Genomic DNA, 18,300 nt, shown 5'->3' with positions numbered 1-18,300 from the left:
CAAAAGGACATTTAAACTCTGTTTGGTAGCATTCCTCGAGCCGAACGTTAGGTTAACTGGGAAAAATTTCGGTTTGTTTCTGTTTAAATTGTGTGGGAGAAATTTGTTTCTACCCAATGTGGGATAAATGCAACCATATGAACGGTCCGTCGATGTTGACGTAGCTGAAGACTGTGCTTCCCGGTTCGAACCGCGGTTTGTAATTAGGGCCGTTCGAAAGTTCCCCTTATCAAAGGTCGGATGACAGTTATGGACGCGGGAAACAACACTTCTGGTGACAGTTCCACCTTTGCTAAGAAAATAGAGGCAACCCCGAGGGCAGAACGAGTAAGTTTTCTGTCAGTAATTTCGATGCTTGCTTTTATGTTCTCGGTAGTTACATAGAATACGGGGGACCACCCGCTGATGACCTTGAAATATCTTATCAAGGCCGACATTCCATCTGTCAATTGGCTGTAGCAATACTCGACTCGATTCAAGTCTAAATCTAACCAAAGCAGGGTCCCTCCTGTTTTCTCGGAGCCTGTCGGTTGAATGTGTCACGGAAAAAATTGCATAATAATTGTGTCATTTTGCGCTTGTCCCAGAGGGTCACCAGAGGTTCTAGGCAAAGGGCAGTGGACAGTGTGACGAAGAAATTTCTCAGGAATTTTGACCCGGAGCACAGCGAAAGAGAAAAGCGTAAACTCCACAGGAGACTCTACCAAGGCCACAAGAGGCACGCATTGTACGATGACAACGGGATCTACATTCAGACAGGGGATGACTTGTGCGACTGTCTGAATCTGAACTGCACGGGCTGCCACTTCCCCTGTGGCAAATGTTCCTCCACGAAGTGTGGCCATGACTGCAGGTCTGTGTTTCACGACTATACAGCTTCGTAGACGCCTATCACTGACAAAAATATTTTCCTAGGATGAACCGTAAGTGGACCTATGAGTCCATCGAGAACGAAGGCAGCGACATAGTGATAAAGAATCCCTTGCTGAAGGAGGGATGAGCCGCAAGGGTACACAAGCCTAATCCCCAGTAGCTGTGCTGTTGCGAGGACTGTGCGATCCTCCGAAGACAAATCGTGTTTCTAGGCTAAGACTGAACAGACTAGGATAGACTATCGTAAGGTGAAAGCAATAAAGTTATACAATCGTTTCTCTGTATTCTTTCCTCTGGTCCTTGGGAAACTCTCTGTTTCGAGTAGACTCGGAGGAGTGCCTGAAGGGGCCATTGAACTTGCTAATCGGTAGAGTGAAGGATGAGTAATTGGGAGAAAACAGGAGAGCGGGCAGATCGTAGAGAGAGAGAGAGAGGGAGAAAAGAATGAACCAGTGTGCACCGGCACACGCACGCACACATACTCCCAACAGCCTATTGATTTTCCCCGGCACTTTTGCCGTAGTGCGCACCCATCTATCGCGCATACAGGTACACACCTGCACGGTGTGCTGTAGGGGGGAGAGCACATAGACACACGGCCACCCTCGGGGGATCGAGTGGGGTGAGCCCCGGTGCGGAGGGCGTGCGCCTCGTTTCCCTTCGAAATCATCGTCAAAGTTCACGCAACCGAGTGCACGGCGAGCCAGCGATAGGCAGCTAGTATGCTGATCCTGCAGCCGGTGAAAATCGAGCGCAACCACCGTCGATCGATCCGTTAATTAACCATAGTGCGCGCCGATACCGTTTAACGACCCGTCGCCGGTCCCTGCCTGCCTGCTTACTTGCTTGCTTGCTTGTCTACCTGCCTCTCTGTCCGTCAGCGTGTCGTCCACGTTTCGAACCGTAGGCGACGTCAAGTGTTGTCGTTGTCCTGACCGCCCGGCTCCGTCCTCCTGCGGGGAGGTTACCCTGTGAATCCTGGGCTAGTGACTCCCTGATCGTCAGACGGGAACGGGGCTCCGTTTCTTCACTCTTTCTTGCTCCTGAAGACCAGCCGCCAGGTTCACAGACCACCTGGTGGATCAGTGGCTCGGGGAAGATCGGGCAACATGCCAACCTGAAAATAGACCCAGTGTCTTCGACCTCGTGAACACCTCGGGAGGACACTTAGCAAGACACAGCTGGCGAGTTTTTAATCAGGGACCAGTGTATTCCGGAGGAGTCAATAGAGAGGGTCTGCTGATTCTGGAGATTGATATTTTTTTATTACCGTTTGATTATATCGTGGACCAGCTGCTGGGGATACCGATTCTCGTTGGACGCAAGAGGAACCACACGTTTCAGCAGACAGGTTCACAAATACACGCTTTATCGTTGCGGGTCAACGCGATCCTGATCTTATCGCTCGACGAGACTCGTGACGCGTTTACGCTTAACCGTGGTCGTGGTTCTGAATTTCTTGTCAGTGCTTCTCTCTCTCTCTCTCTCTCTCTCTCTCTCTCTCTCTCTCTCTCTCTCTCTATTTGTGTCTCGCTTTCTCGCTCTCTCCGACGACGACTATACTGCCCCCACCCCTCCCTTTTTTACTTTTCAATGAGCCGTGTCGTTAACCGCGACCTGGTCACCACGTGAAACCTTGCCCTCGGACGCCGGTCGCTGGGTCACGACGGACCCTGATCGCCGAACAATTACGAACAATAGTTTTTCGGGCTTGTCGCTTACGGGCAAAATTGATACAAGAACGTAAAGAATGTGCTAATGTTGTTGTCTTATCAGAACAAGATTGAATTAATTTATTCTTGCAATAACACCGATTCTGGTGGAAGTATTTTTACAATGTCAAACCTTGTCGTATCTTGTTAAAAGCTGCTATTCTTTTTATCACCTATCAATAAGCCATAAGTGTTAAAATACGATTTGTATCGATATTAATTGATATCTTGGTCTAATAATATGAATTTTCGGGAAACTCGATGAAAGCATTTTTGCAGCGGTTGTAAGGGTAAAAAGCAATTGTGTGGCAAGCAGTGTTAACAAATTTCGTAAATTTTGTTTCAGCGACGTACGATATTTTTACGTTTTCCACGGTTTCTGGCATCGTCGAGGCGTTCGGCGGAAAAATATTGGAACGGAGGTTTCTCGGCCGGCTATTGAGACTGGATTCGATGATTCAGGCTAGCGTTGCAATTGCCACGTGGTTGCCGGCCCTCGCGTCGATACGTTCCATTGAGAAAAGCCCCGGTGTACACGCTGATCCGCATTCTCTGTCGAGCACTCGATAATAGCAGTTACTCGAATCTGTATTGCTTCCTCGTTTCGTTTGTTTGCACGCTTCCAATATCCGGCACCACTCTCTGTATCCCACCACCGACCCGCGTCACTTTTTCGGTCGAGTTTCCGATTATGTTCGCCTTTGCAGCGGCACAGTCTCGCGAGCGAGCGTGGGCGATCCGTTGTTCGACTATAACAAGGGCCACTCTTTCGAACATCACTTGTTGAATACCAGTGTACAGGCTGTTCCATAATATCTTCACCCCTTGAAAATCACTGCGACGATTCTCGAGCCACCCTATACAATTTTGTCAACCGGAACATATCGTCGAAGAATAATCTGGCACGGCGAAATTTATTTAGCGTCGTGCAAATCTTTTGTTGCACACAGAATTCTCAAAGTGACTCGAATTTCTTCTTCTCATTTGGTAGTACTCGAAAACCTGTTTATAATAGTAAAATATATATTTTTTTAATCGCAGTCGTCTAAGAGGAACGGATGAAAGCAACCCCTAACTTTAGGGGTTGCAACTACATTCCTCAATATCTTTGGAACCAGAGGGGGTAGAAGGGAAATCTTTTTTTCGAATTGTGCAGCTTCGAGTCAGAAATCCAGCCACGCAAAAGACTAACAAGGAAAATCAGTTGTATAAACAGTACATAAACAAATTGAATTCTTGTACCGCGCAATTCCAAAGATGTTCTTTTTGATGAATAAAACAGGGTGTTTCTCGAGAGTTATTTGCACTTAACCAGTCCCATTGGACATTGTATTAGCCCTACTGCGTTCGTCGGGTCAGCCCTGACCCTTCCCCATTTTTCTTCCTTCAGTTGAAAAGTCGAAGTCGAATTAAGGGGTTGAAAGCGATTTGATATTTTGGAAAGCTGGTGCCGGGGTTAAGAAAATTTAGTTGAGGATTAAATAAACAAGAAAGAGCCACCTTTGGCACCTTTTAGTGGTAACCTTTCGCCTCGTGGCCGCCCACGAGCGGTGCGTGTTATTTGCCCGCGTGGTCAGTGTGAGATTGTATGTGTATGTGCCGCAGGGGTGGTCCGGAGGATCTCGCAGAGGGTGGCCAGATCGACGGGGGTGCTTTAGGGGTGTCGTTGGCGACGACGGCAGATGTCAGGATGCCGGAGCAGAGCAACGATTACCGCGTGGTGGTTTTCGGCGCGGGCGGCGTCGGCAAGAGCTCCCTCGTCCTACGTTTCGTGAGAGGAACCTTTCGCGAGTCCTACATACCCACCATCGAGGACACTTACAGACAGGTGAGTCTCCCCTACCGGCAACTCAAACGCGAAATCGAAAAAAAAAAAAACGAAACGAAACGAGAAAACCGCTATCGAACTACCCTAAAACCGGTATCTCAACTTCGCGATTTTTTCACCAGAGAACCGCGAAACCTATCGACTCGAAACCACCCGAGAATCATTCTCCCATGTCTCAAGATCATTCACAAATTTTCACACCATCGGGAAAGTAAAATTGTGCCAGATATTTGGATTATTATGCTCGCCTTCCCGGAAAGCGTGAACTTCAGCCCACTCGAGGCGTGAGCACAATCTTCTGGATTTTATTACAGCACACTGGATGGATAGAAAAATTTTATTTTTTTACTGTGTCGCGAGGATAGCTTGGAGTACTTGTACAAAAAATTTCAGCTCGATCGGACTTCTCGTTCAAAAGTGATCGACGATTTCGTGGGAGCATCGGATAAGCGTCGTTCCACAGTACCTCCGCGAATCTGTTAACAACTTTCGAACGAGAGGTTCGTTCGAGCTGAAATTTTGTATACGAGTGCCCCACGCTATCCTACTGACACAGTAAAAATATAAAATTTTTCGGTCAACCCATTGCGCAGTGAGAAGAAAATCCAGAAAAACGTCCCTAGGGAGGCTGCGAGATCCATAGAATTTAAACTGCACGGCAACTAAACGGGCCGTGAAGGTGACAGATAAACGATGCCTTCTTGTTTTCGTCAGCCACTGTACAAGTTGACCGACGCTGCGCGAACAAAGCAAAAACTATCTCGTCGAGACAGAACTGCAGCGTACCAATTTCCGCGTCGCGAGTTCGGGAAAATGAAATGTTCACGTGTGATCTATAGCCGTTCGACGATTCGCGCGAGGCCTGTGGAGGGGAGGGGGGATGTGTGGATCGCGTCGGGCCGATAATTAACGGAACAAGTAGCGGGGAATTGGATCGGACAGGCGGTGCAAGTAGCACACGATACGTATACAACACCGGTAATAGATTCCGTGGATCAGATAAGCGAAGCTAGCGTGACGCAAACCGTTCTGACATTTCATCGATGATTCACGCACGATGCAAAATGATCAGAGAGACCCCCCACTCCTCATTTCTCCCGCGCTCCGTTGATCGTCCGTTATCTGGGGGGGGGGTGGAGGGATCTTGACGAAACAATATTTCAGCTTCTTCTAATATCCTCCCGACCCCCCGTTTGCGGTCGAGATTGTGTGTGCCGGTCCTCGATAAGGAGGGGTCGAACAGTCGATATCGGAGTCATTTAAATACATTTCGCTTGCAAATTGCCCCTCCCCCGCGGGCCTGCATCGATTAAGTCGAGAGCCGAGCGGAGATTCGAGTTCGTTGACGGGGAAGAATGTCGATACGTTTTACAGCGGCTCACGGAAATATTCTGACCTCGTCGCCGTTCCCTCCCTTACGGTCGCGAAATTGCAAGCGGTTGCGAAAGACAATTGTTCAAGCGCCGCGACGACTATTTAATTAATCACGTATGTGTGATTGTTTGAGAGGATTGAACGGGGTTGGTGTGCGTTTGAGAGGAACGTGGTGTGCTGCTGTTTGAATGAGTTTGAACATTGTTCAAGCGGCGCGACGAGTATTTAATTAATCACGTATGTGTGATTGTTTGAGAGGGTTGAACGGGGTTGGTGTGCGTTTGAGAGGAACGTGGTGTGCTGCTGTTTGAATGAGTTTGAACATTGCTAAAGCGGCGCGTCGACTATTTAATTATTCGCGTGTGCTTGTTTGAGAGGATTGAACGGGGTTGGTGTGCGTTTGAGAGGAATGTGGCGTGCTGCTGTTTGTTTGAACAAGTGTCCTCGAAGACTGGAGACTGTTCCTGTTTGTTTGAGAGACTTGGAACAGTGCTGATCGCATTACCAGATTTGCCAGAGTGTTTGCACAAGTTTGTTTAAGCGTTTGAGCCTGTTTGAGCGAGAATGAGATAGGAAAGAATCGAGAAGGTCAGGTCAGGTCAGCTTGGGTTCTGGTTTCAGGTGATCAGCTGCAACAAGAACATTTGCACCCTTCAAATTACGGACACGACCGGGTCGCACCAGTTCCCAGCGATGCAACGGCTCTCCATAAGCAAGGGTGACGCGTTCATCCTGGTGTATTCGGTCTGCTCGCGGCAAAGCCTCGAAGAGCTACGGCCGATCTGGGCCATCATCAGGGAGCTCAAGGGACAGGATATATCGCAGATACCTATAATGCTGGTAAGACCACCGACATTTTTTCCCTTGACAGCCTTGCCTTGACCGGAACATCCTCGCCTACGTCCACCAGAAACTGACCTCTTTCCTCCCGATTTCATTCGGCGAACTCGATAATCCTCAACCCCTTATGGGATCAGTTTTAGAACACATTTCTTGCACGTATTTCTTTTTCACGGCCGGCAACACGTCAACCCCCAAACTTAGGGGTGGGTGTCTGTTCATTTGAGTTGCCGTAACTTCGTGAAAAAAAATCGCACGGTAGTCTATCCAGGTTCATTTTAAAGGGGAAGGTTCCCCGTACAACGACGTTTTAAGGGAAATCGCCGAAAAAATTTGTTACCCTCTGCAGAGCCGTCTGAATTTGTGCAAGTTGATAGGGGTTAGGGAAATTTTTGAATTATTGTAACTTTGTAAAAAAAAATCGCACGGTGGTCTATCCAGGCTCATTTTAAAGGGGAAGCTTCCCTGTACAACAATGTTTTAAGGGAAACCGCTGAAAAAATTTTTTAGTCCCTGCAGAGTCGTCTGAATTTGCACAAGTTGATAGGGGTTGAGGAACTGTTGGAATCATTGTAACTTTGTAAAAAAAAATCGCACGGTGGTCTATCTAGGCTCATTTTAAAGGGGAAGCTTTCCTGTACAACGACGTTTTAAGGGAAATCGCTGAAAAAATTTTTTTAAGAAAAATCAACTTCGGTTTTGTAATTTTTTCGGATAGATTGATTTTTTTGGCCGGTTCTGTCGCCAGGTGGGGAACAAATGCGACGAGAGCCCGACGGTGCGCGAGGTGTCGATGAGCGAGGGTGCGGCGGAGGCTGCGAACTGGGGTTGCGGGTTCTTAGAGACCTCCGCGAAGACGAACCACAACGTGAACGCCCTGTTCCGGGACCTGCTGCTGCTCGAGAAGAACCGGGCGGTCTCGCTGCAACCGGTGCAGAGCAACAGCGCGATCAGCCTCAAGGAGAAATGCACCGTGATGTAATCGAGCTCGGGGAGCATCCTCCTACCCCCCTTCCACCCTCTTCTGCTCGCCCGCGTCGCTCGAAATCCTCCTCGGGACGAGAACAAGCTCCCCCGCTCGATCTGATCAACTTTCAGTACGTTTAGAACATACGTTCTTAACGAAAATGCACGGGCATCGACAATTTACAAACGGGAACGCAATTTTGAACAATGTCGCAAAAACCAGGAATTTCTTTGCATTTTTTAAACAACGCCCCGCGTGTTTTTATCGTGACATCCGACTGCTGAATAAAACTGGTGGCACAGGGTTTCTTTAAAGCATTATATAATTAAGACAGGAAATCGCAGATACATTTTTGAGCCACCATTGTAAAGGGGAGAGTTAATTTTATAAGGTAAAATGTTAATTCGTTTATTCGACGCAGACCTGGGCAACCATTAAAAAGAGAAATCATATTAGTACTGCCGTCGATGTTAATGCATTTTTGTACGAAGCATTTATTTGTCAAACAGTGACAAACAGTGTGAAACAACTGGCGTATTTGATAGAATTCGCGGACCACCCGGTACATTAGCCACCCGTGGCGACTTTTCTTTATTTCCCGGCCGCATTTCCCGAATTTTCTCTGCGCGTCGGAAACTCGACGCGGGAGAGCAGAAGAATCGATGACACACAGATATACATACACACACGCACCGACACACGTACACACAGAGAGAGACTTGCGCGCGTGCAAACGAAAAAAACGAGGAAAACTAGATAAAAGTTGTTACGAGATTGGTTTTTGTTGAATAGTTGTAAGGTTTTTGTAACGACGCTAATTAGAGTTTATTAATCGTGGGTTACACTGGCGCACACACGTATACACCGAAGGGGACGAATACAAACACAGACGCACACCGCACGATACATAGGTACATACACGCACACGATTAATTCGCTATGCGCACGAGTTCATTAGGCACTCGCGTTGACCCAGATTTTTTAGTGCTTTCCTCTTCTTTTTTTTTCTCTCCACCTGTTTCTTTTTTTACCGCCTCCCCTCCCTTTCTAGTACTACTCCGTGCACACGTAGACCGCAAACGTGTTTCAGTGTTCACGTGGAGACGCTAATTAGAGGGACTCTCTCTCAGGCTACTCCACGAGTTTTCCCAGCGCGCGGGAAAAACTTTCCATTCGCGTCTCGAGCGCGTCGAGATCGGCCCCGAACAAAGTACAAAAGATTCCGCGCGAACGATCACGATCCGAGCTGAGATTGACCCGCTCTGCACGCGCTCGAGACCGAAAAGAGCCCCCACGGGCCGCTGCCCCGCCTCCGCCAGAGCCGAGGGCAACGAAGCCACGCCCACCTGGGGCGCCCGCCCACGAAGCGCTGCCCTACGGGGATATCGGCTCGCGTCCGAGCCGCATCGTACCCATGGCACTTGCGGACCACGTGTTCGAACCGATTTTTGGTTTCGTTTTTCCAGAAGTAAAATAGAATTTCAAATTTGTTCAATTTTGACTGAGATCTTGCGACTGCTGTAACTTCAGGGAAAAAATTCAGGGTTTTTCTTTATGCATACATATTGAAATAAATTGCTGGACAAATTTTTTCGACTCCATAGGGTCGTTTGAATTTGCAAGATTTATTCGAATTAAAACCACCTTCAGTTTTCTAGTCAATTTTGTAAGATAAACAACCTTTCTTCGACGGAATTGAATTTGGGGGTGTAAAATCTTTGCGATTAGATAAGGTAGACTCTTTTTTACGGAGTTACAGCATTCGGAAGACGGATGATATTCTCGTTGAAGTTGATTGGTGCTCTGATTTTGTGGAGTAGGATGGCGACGTATGAAATTCTATTTAGCACGATGATCGCAAGTGCACCCGCACGTGCCATTTGTTATGGTTGACCGTCAGCTTGAAGCTTTTCCCGCCAGCAGGAGCACGTCGCGAGACAGGTTTCTCAATTATAGCGGGAAGGTCGAGCCGCGATTCGCTAGAAGTTGTGACGCTGACAGCGACCTCTGCGCAGCGGTTCTCAGCTGACTTTTAATCGGGAACCTAGCCCCGGCTATTTTAGACGATTGATCGGTAGCGAGAGAGAGAGAGAGAGAGAGAGAGAGAGAGAGAGCTGATTTTAACCCGCGGTCAACAGCGACTTTGTGACCCCTCGCGTTTAACTGGCTCCGTTGGTGCTCCGCGGAGCCCCCGAGTTGAGAACCCCTGTGCCCCGGCGGGCATTTTAATGGACACACGCCTCTATACACCCCTCTCGATACGCGACGATAGCATTTAAGGGACGAATTTCAATGTCGAACGCGCGTTCACCGATCAGCGAACACACAAAAACTCGTACCGTCGATATTATACCGATTTCGAATATAGGGATCGCCAGAACCGTGAACAAAAAAAAAAACAAAAAAATACGCCACTGTTACTACGATTGTTAACCGTTGTTAACGAACCATCGGAATGCGCTGCGCAGCGCTGGTTCGGACAGAGAACACGGGACACGCACGTGTACTGTTCCGCGCGACGTTGTTGATAACACGAGGGCAGATCGTTCATTATAGCGAATAGCATTACGTGCGTGCGTGCGTGCGTGCGTCGCCGCCATATTCGAGGGCCGGTTTCATTCTTCGGATCCCCACCAACCGAATTTCCACGGTAGTCCCTCGTTCCGTGTACCGGGTCAAACCAGCTCGAACTCCTGTTTTGCTCGGAAGAGGGCGACCTCGATACATGCTCGTTATTGAGCCCGTGAGAGGACATGCAACGAGGCAATACTGTACTCGATGAAACACCATAACATTGCTGAGCTTGTACAGTAGTCCCTCGTTTCATGTACCAGGAGTCAGGGAGAAAAGGAAGATGAAAGTATATTTTACCCGACCTCGATACATGCTCGTTATTGAGCCCGTCAGAGGACATGCAACGAGGCAATACTGTACTCGATGAAACACCAAAACATTGCTGAGCTTGTACAGTAGTCCCTCGTTTCATGTACCAGTCAGGAAAAGAAGGAAGATGAAAGTATATTTTACTCGACCTCGATATTCGTCGAGCCAGCGGGCAATGGACATGTAACGAGGGAATACTGTGCTCGTACGAACAGTTGAATGTTCTCTTCCCCTGTGCGATGAAAACAAATGGAAATGCAGTGAGGTAAGGGAATTCACAGGGAATTGCATCAGGGATGGTACGATGAGTGAATGATTTAATTTTTAATTCGTTAATAATATTTTTTTATTAAATTGCTTGTTCGTTTTTTAAAAATTGAAATTGGTGGGAGAGCTCTCCCGTGGAACAAGTCAATTCCCCGACAACCTGATGCATGCACATTCACACACAAACACATATGTACACACACACAGAGCACACTTGTATACCCGCTTATCTGTGTATGATTGTATGTACATATACGGTACTCACTGTTACACGTATATTTAGACGCAAGGTTAAACGGAGAGTCTAGTCAAAGGGACGCCGGAGATCCGACCTTATGAAATCGACCCTCGACCAGCGTGAAAAGAAAAGGCCGTCTGAGGGCACGAGACAAAGCGATGCGAAGCCACACACATATACACAGAGACGCGCGCAGCATCGATGGAACAAATACAGACGACAACATGAAAAACAAAAAAATCGTCGATATTGTGCGCCCCGAAATCGCGGCGCGACTGGAAAGCCTGATAAACAAATTGAACAAAATTTCTGCAGTCGCGTCGCGACGTTCGCCGACCCGGTGTATTTGTTCCACTGACGTCACGCAGTGACACACGCACAGAGTGTGAGTGAGTGAGAGCAAGAGAGAAAGAGAGAGAGAGAGAGAGAGTATGAGAATGCGAGATATACCGGTACACGCGTGAGTGAGAAAAATTTACGAAAAGAAAAAAAAAAGAAATGTATCCTCTGATTTTTTCGGGGCCAATCAGTGTGTGACCAACACATAAATCGCGAGCTTCTTCTTTCGCGCGACGGTAGGTCGACTTCCGTTCCTTTCGCGTGTTTCTGCGGGCCTCCGCAAATTGTTTCTTTTTAACCGACTCGATCCTCGACCAATCGCACGACACTCGACATCCGCCCCGCTCCCCTCACCCCCGAACCGTATTTTCGACGATTTTCTCCGTATTCAAGGGTACATACCGACTTTCTAGCCCGACTTTGGTACGCACACCACTGACAGAAAGTTTGGACACCAATGGTAGCCGCCAAAAAATCATGCCGCTATATACGTCGTTCATCCGACAGCCATCGACTGTCAGCGCACAAAACGATTCATTTCTTTTTTACTCTGACGAAAATTTCAGCGAAACACGTATACCCCTCTGTACGGGCGCGCTGTCCGGGACCGGTCGGGCGCTTGCAGAGCAGCGGACGCGATTCCGCGACCGTTCCATTGGTCCCCCGCGCCCCCCACTCCCCGCCATTCGCTCGAGAACACGCCCACTTCGCCGTGGATCGATGAAACCGACGCTGCTCGGTCGGTAATGCGTGTCTCGAGCTCGACCAGTAACCTAAATCCAGACTTTCTGTCGATAGTGTGTTTTTAGATGCGATTTTCGAGCGTCTCTCTCTCTCTCTCTCTCTCTCCGAAAGAGAGAAAAGAGAGAGAGAGAGATTGCTTCGTTTCCCCTGTTCCGGGTGTCGCGATCCTCGAGCGGTCGATTCGTTCGCGCGAGAACACCGCCGATAACGAAGATTTCTGTTCCACGGCCGGTCGACTGCGCGTGCGCGGTAGATCGGCGACCGGCTAGCGTAATTTACATCGACAGCACAATTTTTTATCGCGTTGTGGATACAGCCACGGCACGCACGACCACCGCGATGGATCTTGATCGACATTAACGAAAACCCCTCCTAAATCCCCCGCAACCCTAATCTCTCGTCCCCTCCGCGGCGAACGAGGATACCGTCCCGGTGTCCACGTACTTTGATATTTCGGCGATCGATCGGGACAAACTGATGCTCGAGGACGAAAACCGGGCGATATTATCGGGGATAAGAAAAAAAAAGATGAAACGCTAAAATAGTCGACTCAGGCGGGTCGAGAAATAACGATCGTAGCATAGTCCCTCTAAAAGGACATTCGTGTATCCGCTAATCTTCGGGTCGAGTGACTCTAGTGTCTTAAATAGCTGGGAGGTAATACACCAGATGTAAACAGGCTCGGTGGCGTCGCTGCTAGGTATCCCGACTGCCACCAGATCGATCCAGGATCGAATCTCTTCACCAAGTGCTATAGGATTTTTTCTCGAAATTGTACTTATCTGGCAGTAGTATAGGTCGAGCTCTAAGAGGCCCTCATATTAGATAATTAATTATCATTGGTGCCGCTCCCCGTGTATCACTTTGAAGTTTATTAGGGGAAAAAAACAACTAGATTTGTCTCTCTGTATAGTTACACTCGAGGAAATGGACGGGGCGCACGTCCTCGAGAAATAAGTTGGAAAAAGTGTGTTTTCTAGTCCTCGAGCAAGAAAAAACAGGTTACCGGTCGAAAATGTCTAAGAAGAGGTCGTCCGTGCCAAAAATTCCGTTGTCCGTTATATTTATGGAGTTTACTTAGGCTTAAGCTTGTTGTTAAGTGATGATCGATTTTCAAAAAAAAAAAAAAAAAAAACACCACCACATTACACGATTTAAATTCCTCTGGATAAAATATTCTCGAGAGGGAGAAGAATGGGTTTGCAAAAAAAAACGATACCACGAGAAAAAAAGAAAGGAGAGAAAGAGCATGCTTTGTTGCCGCACCACGCGCTTCCTGCGGAAAATCGATGTGTAAAAGGGATCTTTTAACGAAACTAATAGGGGAAACTTTGAAATGCGATCGCGTCCAGAACCGGGAGAGAAAGAAGAGAAGACAAAAAGAGGACATTATTCTTCGAGAAATCGAGTTCGTAAAATGTAAAAAGAAGAAGTAGGGTCGTAGGAAAAAAGAATTTATAACGTATCCTCGAACGTATCAACGAAAAGTACCATATCAATATATAATATCTCATATATCCACGCGCACCCCACCATCCATTGACTCTCAGGTGTCTCTCGAAAAATAACGACTGGAACTCGATCAAAGAAAGAAAAAGATTAATAATATATAGCGTTGCGTTTCTCTCCTTGGTCTTCTTCTCTCGTTTCTGATCGCGATCGTCCACGTAGAGAAAAACGAGAGAGAGCGAGAGAGAGAGAGAGAGAGAGAGAGAGAGAGAGAAGGAATCACATATCATGGCTGCTGGTCAGCGCGCGTCCCCAAAGCGTGCGTGTATACGAGAAACGGCACACCGGAGGAGAACGCGCGCGTTGTTCGAATTCGAACAACAGGGAGAAACGAGAGGAAAAGAAACACTAGCCGAAAAGGGAAAAACGAGTACCGAGAATCGAACGACGACACCGGATTTATTGTTACGACGGCTCGTTCATTATTATCCACTCAGAACAAATCGTTAACCGGCTGCGAATCTGTACTCGTGAAAGATAAAACTGCGAAATTATACAATCTTGATTCTTGAACATGCAGGCTCGATTTTTAATACCTTCCACTTTCACCATACCTTCACTGTTCTCCAGAAAAATTCCCATAGAAGATCGTGAAAACTTTGAAAGATATATCGCAGGGTCAATTTCGGATTCCGTTCGCGACGATATCGATCGTGTCCGGGGGAAGTGTCGACGCCGTGCGAGACCTAGAAGAGGAGGCCTAGCCCGGCGTCCTCCAGGAGGAGTGGCGGGAACCAAAGGCAAACATCGGCGAACCAATCGACGGGAAAGGGTGGTCCGGTGGATGTTTGTCTTGTTGCCGGTCCGGGGGGATGCTGGAGGCGCGTAGCCCGTTGCACGGAGCCAATCGTCGCGAAGAATGTCCGAATCACAGCCGGATGGAGTCCGCGGAGACTTCTTTCGGCGAGGAAAGACGGGCTGCCGCTCAGTCGGGCATCAAGAACCGCGAAAACGATAATCCCCCTTGACCGTGTCCGAATCCTGACTAGCTGCTCCTCTAAGTCTTGTCAGTAAATCTTGCTACCTCTGGGTACAACGACCTAAATTTCACCTGTGGCCAGTGAACACTCGAATCTCTCCGTTCCCAACATTATCCAAAATTTACTATCGGTGGTCGCCGAGGTTTAAAATTGATTTCCGGGTCGCCTAAATCTCGTCACCCGTGGCTGCCGATCAGCTACCTCCAGCAGCCGAAAATTTCCACACCTGGAGAGCCGGAGGTGATGGCACCGGAAGTAGCATAAATCGTTCGTCCCGAAGTGACTGGAAGAGGATGCTGCGAGGGAAGAGTCGAAGCAAGCCGGAGAACGAGGACGAAGAAGATGGCCAGACCAAGCAGAGGAGGCCGAAGTGTGCACGTTGCCGGAACCACGGGCTGATCTCGTGGCTTAGGGGACACAAGAGGGAATGCCGGTACCGGGACTGTCTTTGCCCTAAGTGCTCCTTGATAGCGGAGAGGCAGAGAGTCATGGCGGCGCAGGTGAGCTGTCCTTTTCAACCCTTTCATTCATTCTTTCAATTTTTATCCTCCATCTCAGTGCATGCATATTTCTCGCGACTCTAAACAACTACACCGTACACGCGTTTAACGTTGTGACTGGGTCGAAAATTTTCATGCGCAATGAAAATGTTGTGCACCATTTGCAAGATACAGAGGCCGTGCAAAAATACCCTTCGATCATTCGTAAACTCACTTGTTTGTAAATAATGAAACGATGCTCAGGTATCAAACGATAAATAGTAAATTGATATTCAGGTATCGAAGAATGTGAGAGGATCATCGTGTTATGTGACATAACTTATGCCATAGGATTCGAATATTACAAAACAAAAAAATTAATTGACCTCAGTTGATCTTTGGATTGAGCGACATCAGACTCTCTAGTCTAAGCCGATGAGGAGAAAAGGTCAATCGAGAAAAGTACAATATTTAATCAGCCCGCTATTCATTAGGATGTCGTCGATGATTTTTCCAACCCCGTAGCAGAGACAAGGAGGAAGGGGGATGATCCGGTTTCATTCGACGCACTTGTGCCACTCGATCTTGTTCTCTTCCGTTTGCCGGCGCTCTTTGCCGTGGCGGGGACAGGGGAATTAAATCCATTAACGCGCGGTGTTGCGTTTCATTTCTGTTTGCGCGAGCATTATGACACCCGATACCTCGCCCGCAGCTTCCGACACGGTCGATGCAAACGCGGACGCTTGCCTGCGATGAGGAAACCCCTCGGGTGCAATGGATCTTCGGTCAAAATATTTTTGAACGCCTTGTTGGTGTGCGTCGGGGTCCTAGAAAAGTATTTAGCACGCCAGCTCCAGTTGGTCAATATTTTTCACCTGGTCGAGTCAAACTCCAATGTTGTCTATTGAGGAAATGTCTATCTGTCTATTCAGATCCTTTAGCTAGACCCTAGAAGAGTATTTAGAGCCCCAGCTACAGTTGCTTATTGTTATTTTTGACCTAGTCGAGCCAGACCCTATTATTGTCTATTAAGTATCTGAGGCAGTGGATCCTCTTTTGAGGCAGTCAAAGGATTTTAATATGTACTATTAGTGAGTATTCAGATCCTTTAGCTAGGACTTGGAAGGGTATTTAGTACCCCAGCTACAGTTGCTTATCGTTATTTTTCGCCTAGTTGAGCCAGACCCTATTATTGTCTATTAAGTACCTGAGGCAGTGGATCTTCTTTTGAGACAGTCAAAGGATTTTAATATGTATTATTAGTGAGTATTCAGATCCTTTAGCTAAGCCCTAGAAGAGTATTTAGCATCCCAGCTACAGTTGCTTATAGTTATTTTTGGCCTAGTCGAGCCAGACCCTATTGTGGTCTATTAAGTATCTGAGGCAATGGATCCTCTTTTGAGACAGTCAAAGGATTTTAATATGTACTATTAGTGAGTATTCAGATCCTTTAGCTAGGACCTGGAAGAGTATTTAGCACACCAGCTACAGTTGCTTATTCTTATTTTTGGCCTAGCCGACCCAGACCCCCTAGTGCAAGTTGAGATGCTTTAGCTGGCTCCTAGAAGAGTACTTAGCTCCCCCGTTGCTGATCATCAGTCCGAAGTTAGGTGCCCTCATCTAGTCTCGTGAAACCCTGGTATTGTCCCTTCACAAAGTAGTCCTGAATAGCAGTTCCTCGAGCGTCAGTATCAAAGTCCTCGAAACGCCCATCAGTGGCGAACTCTCATCAGCTGGGTCCCAGAATACTCGAATCAAGTCACCTGACATCATCATCGCAACAGAAGACATGCTCCGCTGTCTTCTGCGAACGGTCGAAGCTCGATCGATCGTTCCTTCATCGTTCGGTCGTAAAGTCTAAAAGTGTCCCGGACACACAGGGTCAGGATCGATGATCACCCGGACAAACTGAAACAATTCCGTGGGTGGTCCGGCGGGGGGGGGGGGGAGAATAACGGTGCCAAATGGTCCCATATGTATCTCTCTATTGACGTTCCCCGCTGAGCGAGCACATGCACGTCTCACGGTGTCTAAATCGGAACCCGAAACCACGGGCCGGATCGATCCGTTCGTGATCGAACGCCGAATGATGATCTCCTGGTTGTTTGCGTGGCGGTTGGCAAGGTGGCACTGAAGAGGCAACAGGCAGCCGAGGACGCCATCGCCCTGAAAATGGCCAAGGTGGCGACTGGACAGAAGATGAACCGGCTGCCACCCGGCAAGATCTTCGGCATGGCGATCACCGAGCCTAAGTCATCCACTGACGGCAAGAAGCAGGGGCAATCATCGCCCGAGGGCGGACAGCAGAAGTCCGAGGAGCGGGAGAAGGAGGACTCCAAGATCCAAGGTCAAGAACCTCCTACGGTAAGCGTCAGTATTACACAGATATGTCCCTCCATATTCGATACTGTAATTTCAAGGTCATCATCAAGCTCCACTTTTTCCTTAAATTACCCCTCCCATCATCATAATTTGAAGAGATACCTAGGTGTCCTTTAACCGAGACACCTCTGTCCACTTTGTCGACAGCCTGGCGAGAACCTGGCGAAGCTGAAGAGCCTGGTGTTCAACGGCGGCAAGCAAGAGGAGTCGAAAGAGAGCAACGTGTCCCAGACCTCGGTGGACACTCTGGCCCGGCTGTTCCCGAACACGAAGCTGTCGGTGCTGCAACTGGTGTTGCAGAGGTGCGGCCAGGACCTGTTGAAGGCGATAGAGTACTTCGCCAGCGACAGCCTTGGCATCGGTTCAACCGCCTACGCGTCGGCCTTCCGTCCACCCGGTCAAAGCATCAATGAAACCCGACCGAGCGACCAACTGACCGGCTCCATGCTAGCCCCCATCTACTCGAACCTCTCCAGGAGCCTCTACAGCGACAGCTATTGCGTGCTGAACATCATCCCCGACCAGTTCCCGAAGAGCATCGTGGCGGACGCTGCCACCTGCACAGCGTTGCCGAAGCACGATCAAGAAAGCGTTGCCCTGAACGTTCAGTACAACAGCTACTTCAACGCTGGCCTGCAACAACAGATAAGGGATCACGTCTACGCCCAGGTGACAGAACACCTTCCGTCCAGACCGGGGTTCCTTCATCTGCCCCCTATCATGCCTGGGATGCCTGCTTGCGTACAGCCTAACTGCACCCAGTGCACCTACAAGTTCCCTTAAAGCAAAACAAGAAAATTATAGGTTATGTTAGCGCCATCTGTGGATCTTTGGAAATTCTGTTCGCGCGACTTCTCGAGCGAGAGTAATTCGAATAATATAATC

The 18,300-nt window shown here is 48.3% G+C and overlaps 3 protein-coding genes across 4 annotated transcripts; all 3 read left to right on the top strand.

Annotated features, from left to right (window-relative positions):
* The first annotated feature begins 8 nt into the window (after window positions 1-8).
* On the top strand, window positions 9-1,149 carry LOC143358783 (ARL14 effector protein). Its single transcript, XM_076796225.1, has 3 exons — window positions 9-327; window positions 588-853; window positions 916-1,149. Exons 1-3 carry the CDS (start codon window positions 241-243, stop codon window positions 998-1,000), a joined length of 438 nt encoding a protein of 145 aa, XP_076652340.1. The 5' UTR covers window positions 9-240; the 3' UTR covers window positions 1,001-1,149.
* Window positions 983-7,888, top strand: LOC143358781 (GTP-binding protein Di-Ras2). 2 transcript variants are annotated; one of them, XM_076796223.1, is made up of 5 exons: window positions 999-1,121; window positions 1,199-2,224; window positions 4,191-4,413; window positions 6,409-6,627; window positions 7,376-7,888. In XM_076796223.1, the coding sequence occupies exons 3-5, from the start codon at window positions 4,276-4,278 to the stop codon at window positions 7,607-7,609; spliced, it is 591 nt and encodes a 196-aa protein (XP_076652338.1). In that variant the 5' UTR covers window positions 999-1,121; window positions 1,199-2,224; window positions 4,191-4,275; the 3' UTR covers window positions 7,610-7,888. The 2 variants fall into 2 exon arrangements, with proteins under 2 accessions (XP_076652337.1, XP_076652338.1); XM_076796222.1 differs by lacking the exon at window positions 1,199-2,224 and having other exon boundaries at window positions 983-1,121.
* Window positions 7,889-14,783: 6,895 nt separating this feature from the next.
* On the top strand, window positions 14,784-18,271 carry LOC143358776 (doublesex- and mab-3-related transcription factor A2). The gene is made up of 3 exons (XM_076796211.1): window positions 14,784-15,054; window positions 17,158-17,397; window positions 17,563-18,271. The coding sequence occupies exons 1-3, from the start codon at window positions 14,848-14,850 to the stop codon at window positions 18,196-18,198; spliced, it is 1,083 nt and encodes a 360-aa protein (XP_076652326.1). The 5' UTR covers window positions 14,784-14,847; the 3' UTR covers window positions 18,199-18,271.
* Window positions 18,272-18,300: the final 29 nt, after the last annotated feature.

Source organism: Halictus rubicundus, chromosome 11, assembly GCF_050948215.1.
Source record: "Halictus rubicundus isolate RS-2024b chromosome 11, iyHalRubi1_principal, whole genome shotgun sequence".
Taxonomy (NCBI): Eukaryota; Metazoa; Arthropoda; class Insecta; order Hymenoptera; family Halictidae; genus Halictus; species Halictus rubicundus.
Note: the sequence above shows the minus strand (reverse complement) of the source record. Positions and strands in the feature narration are given on the sequence as shown.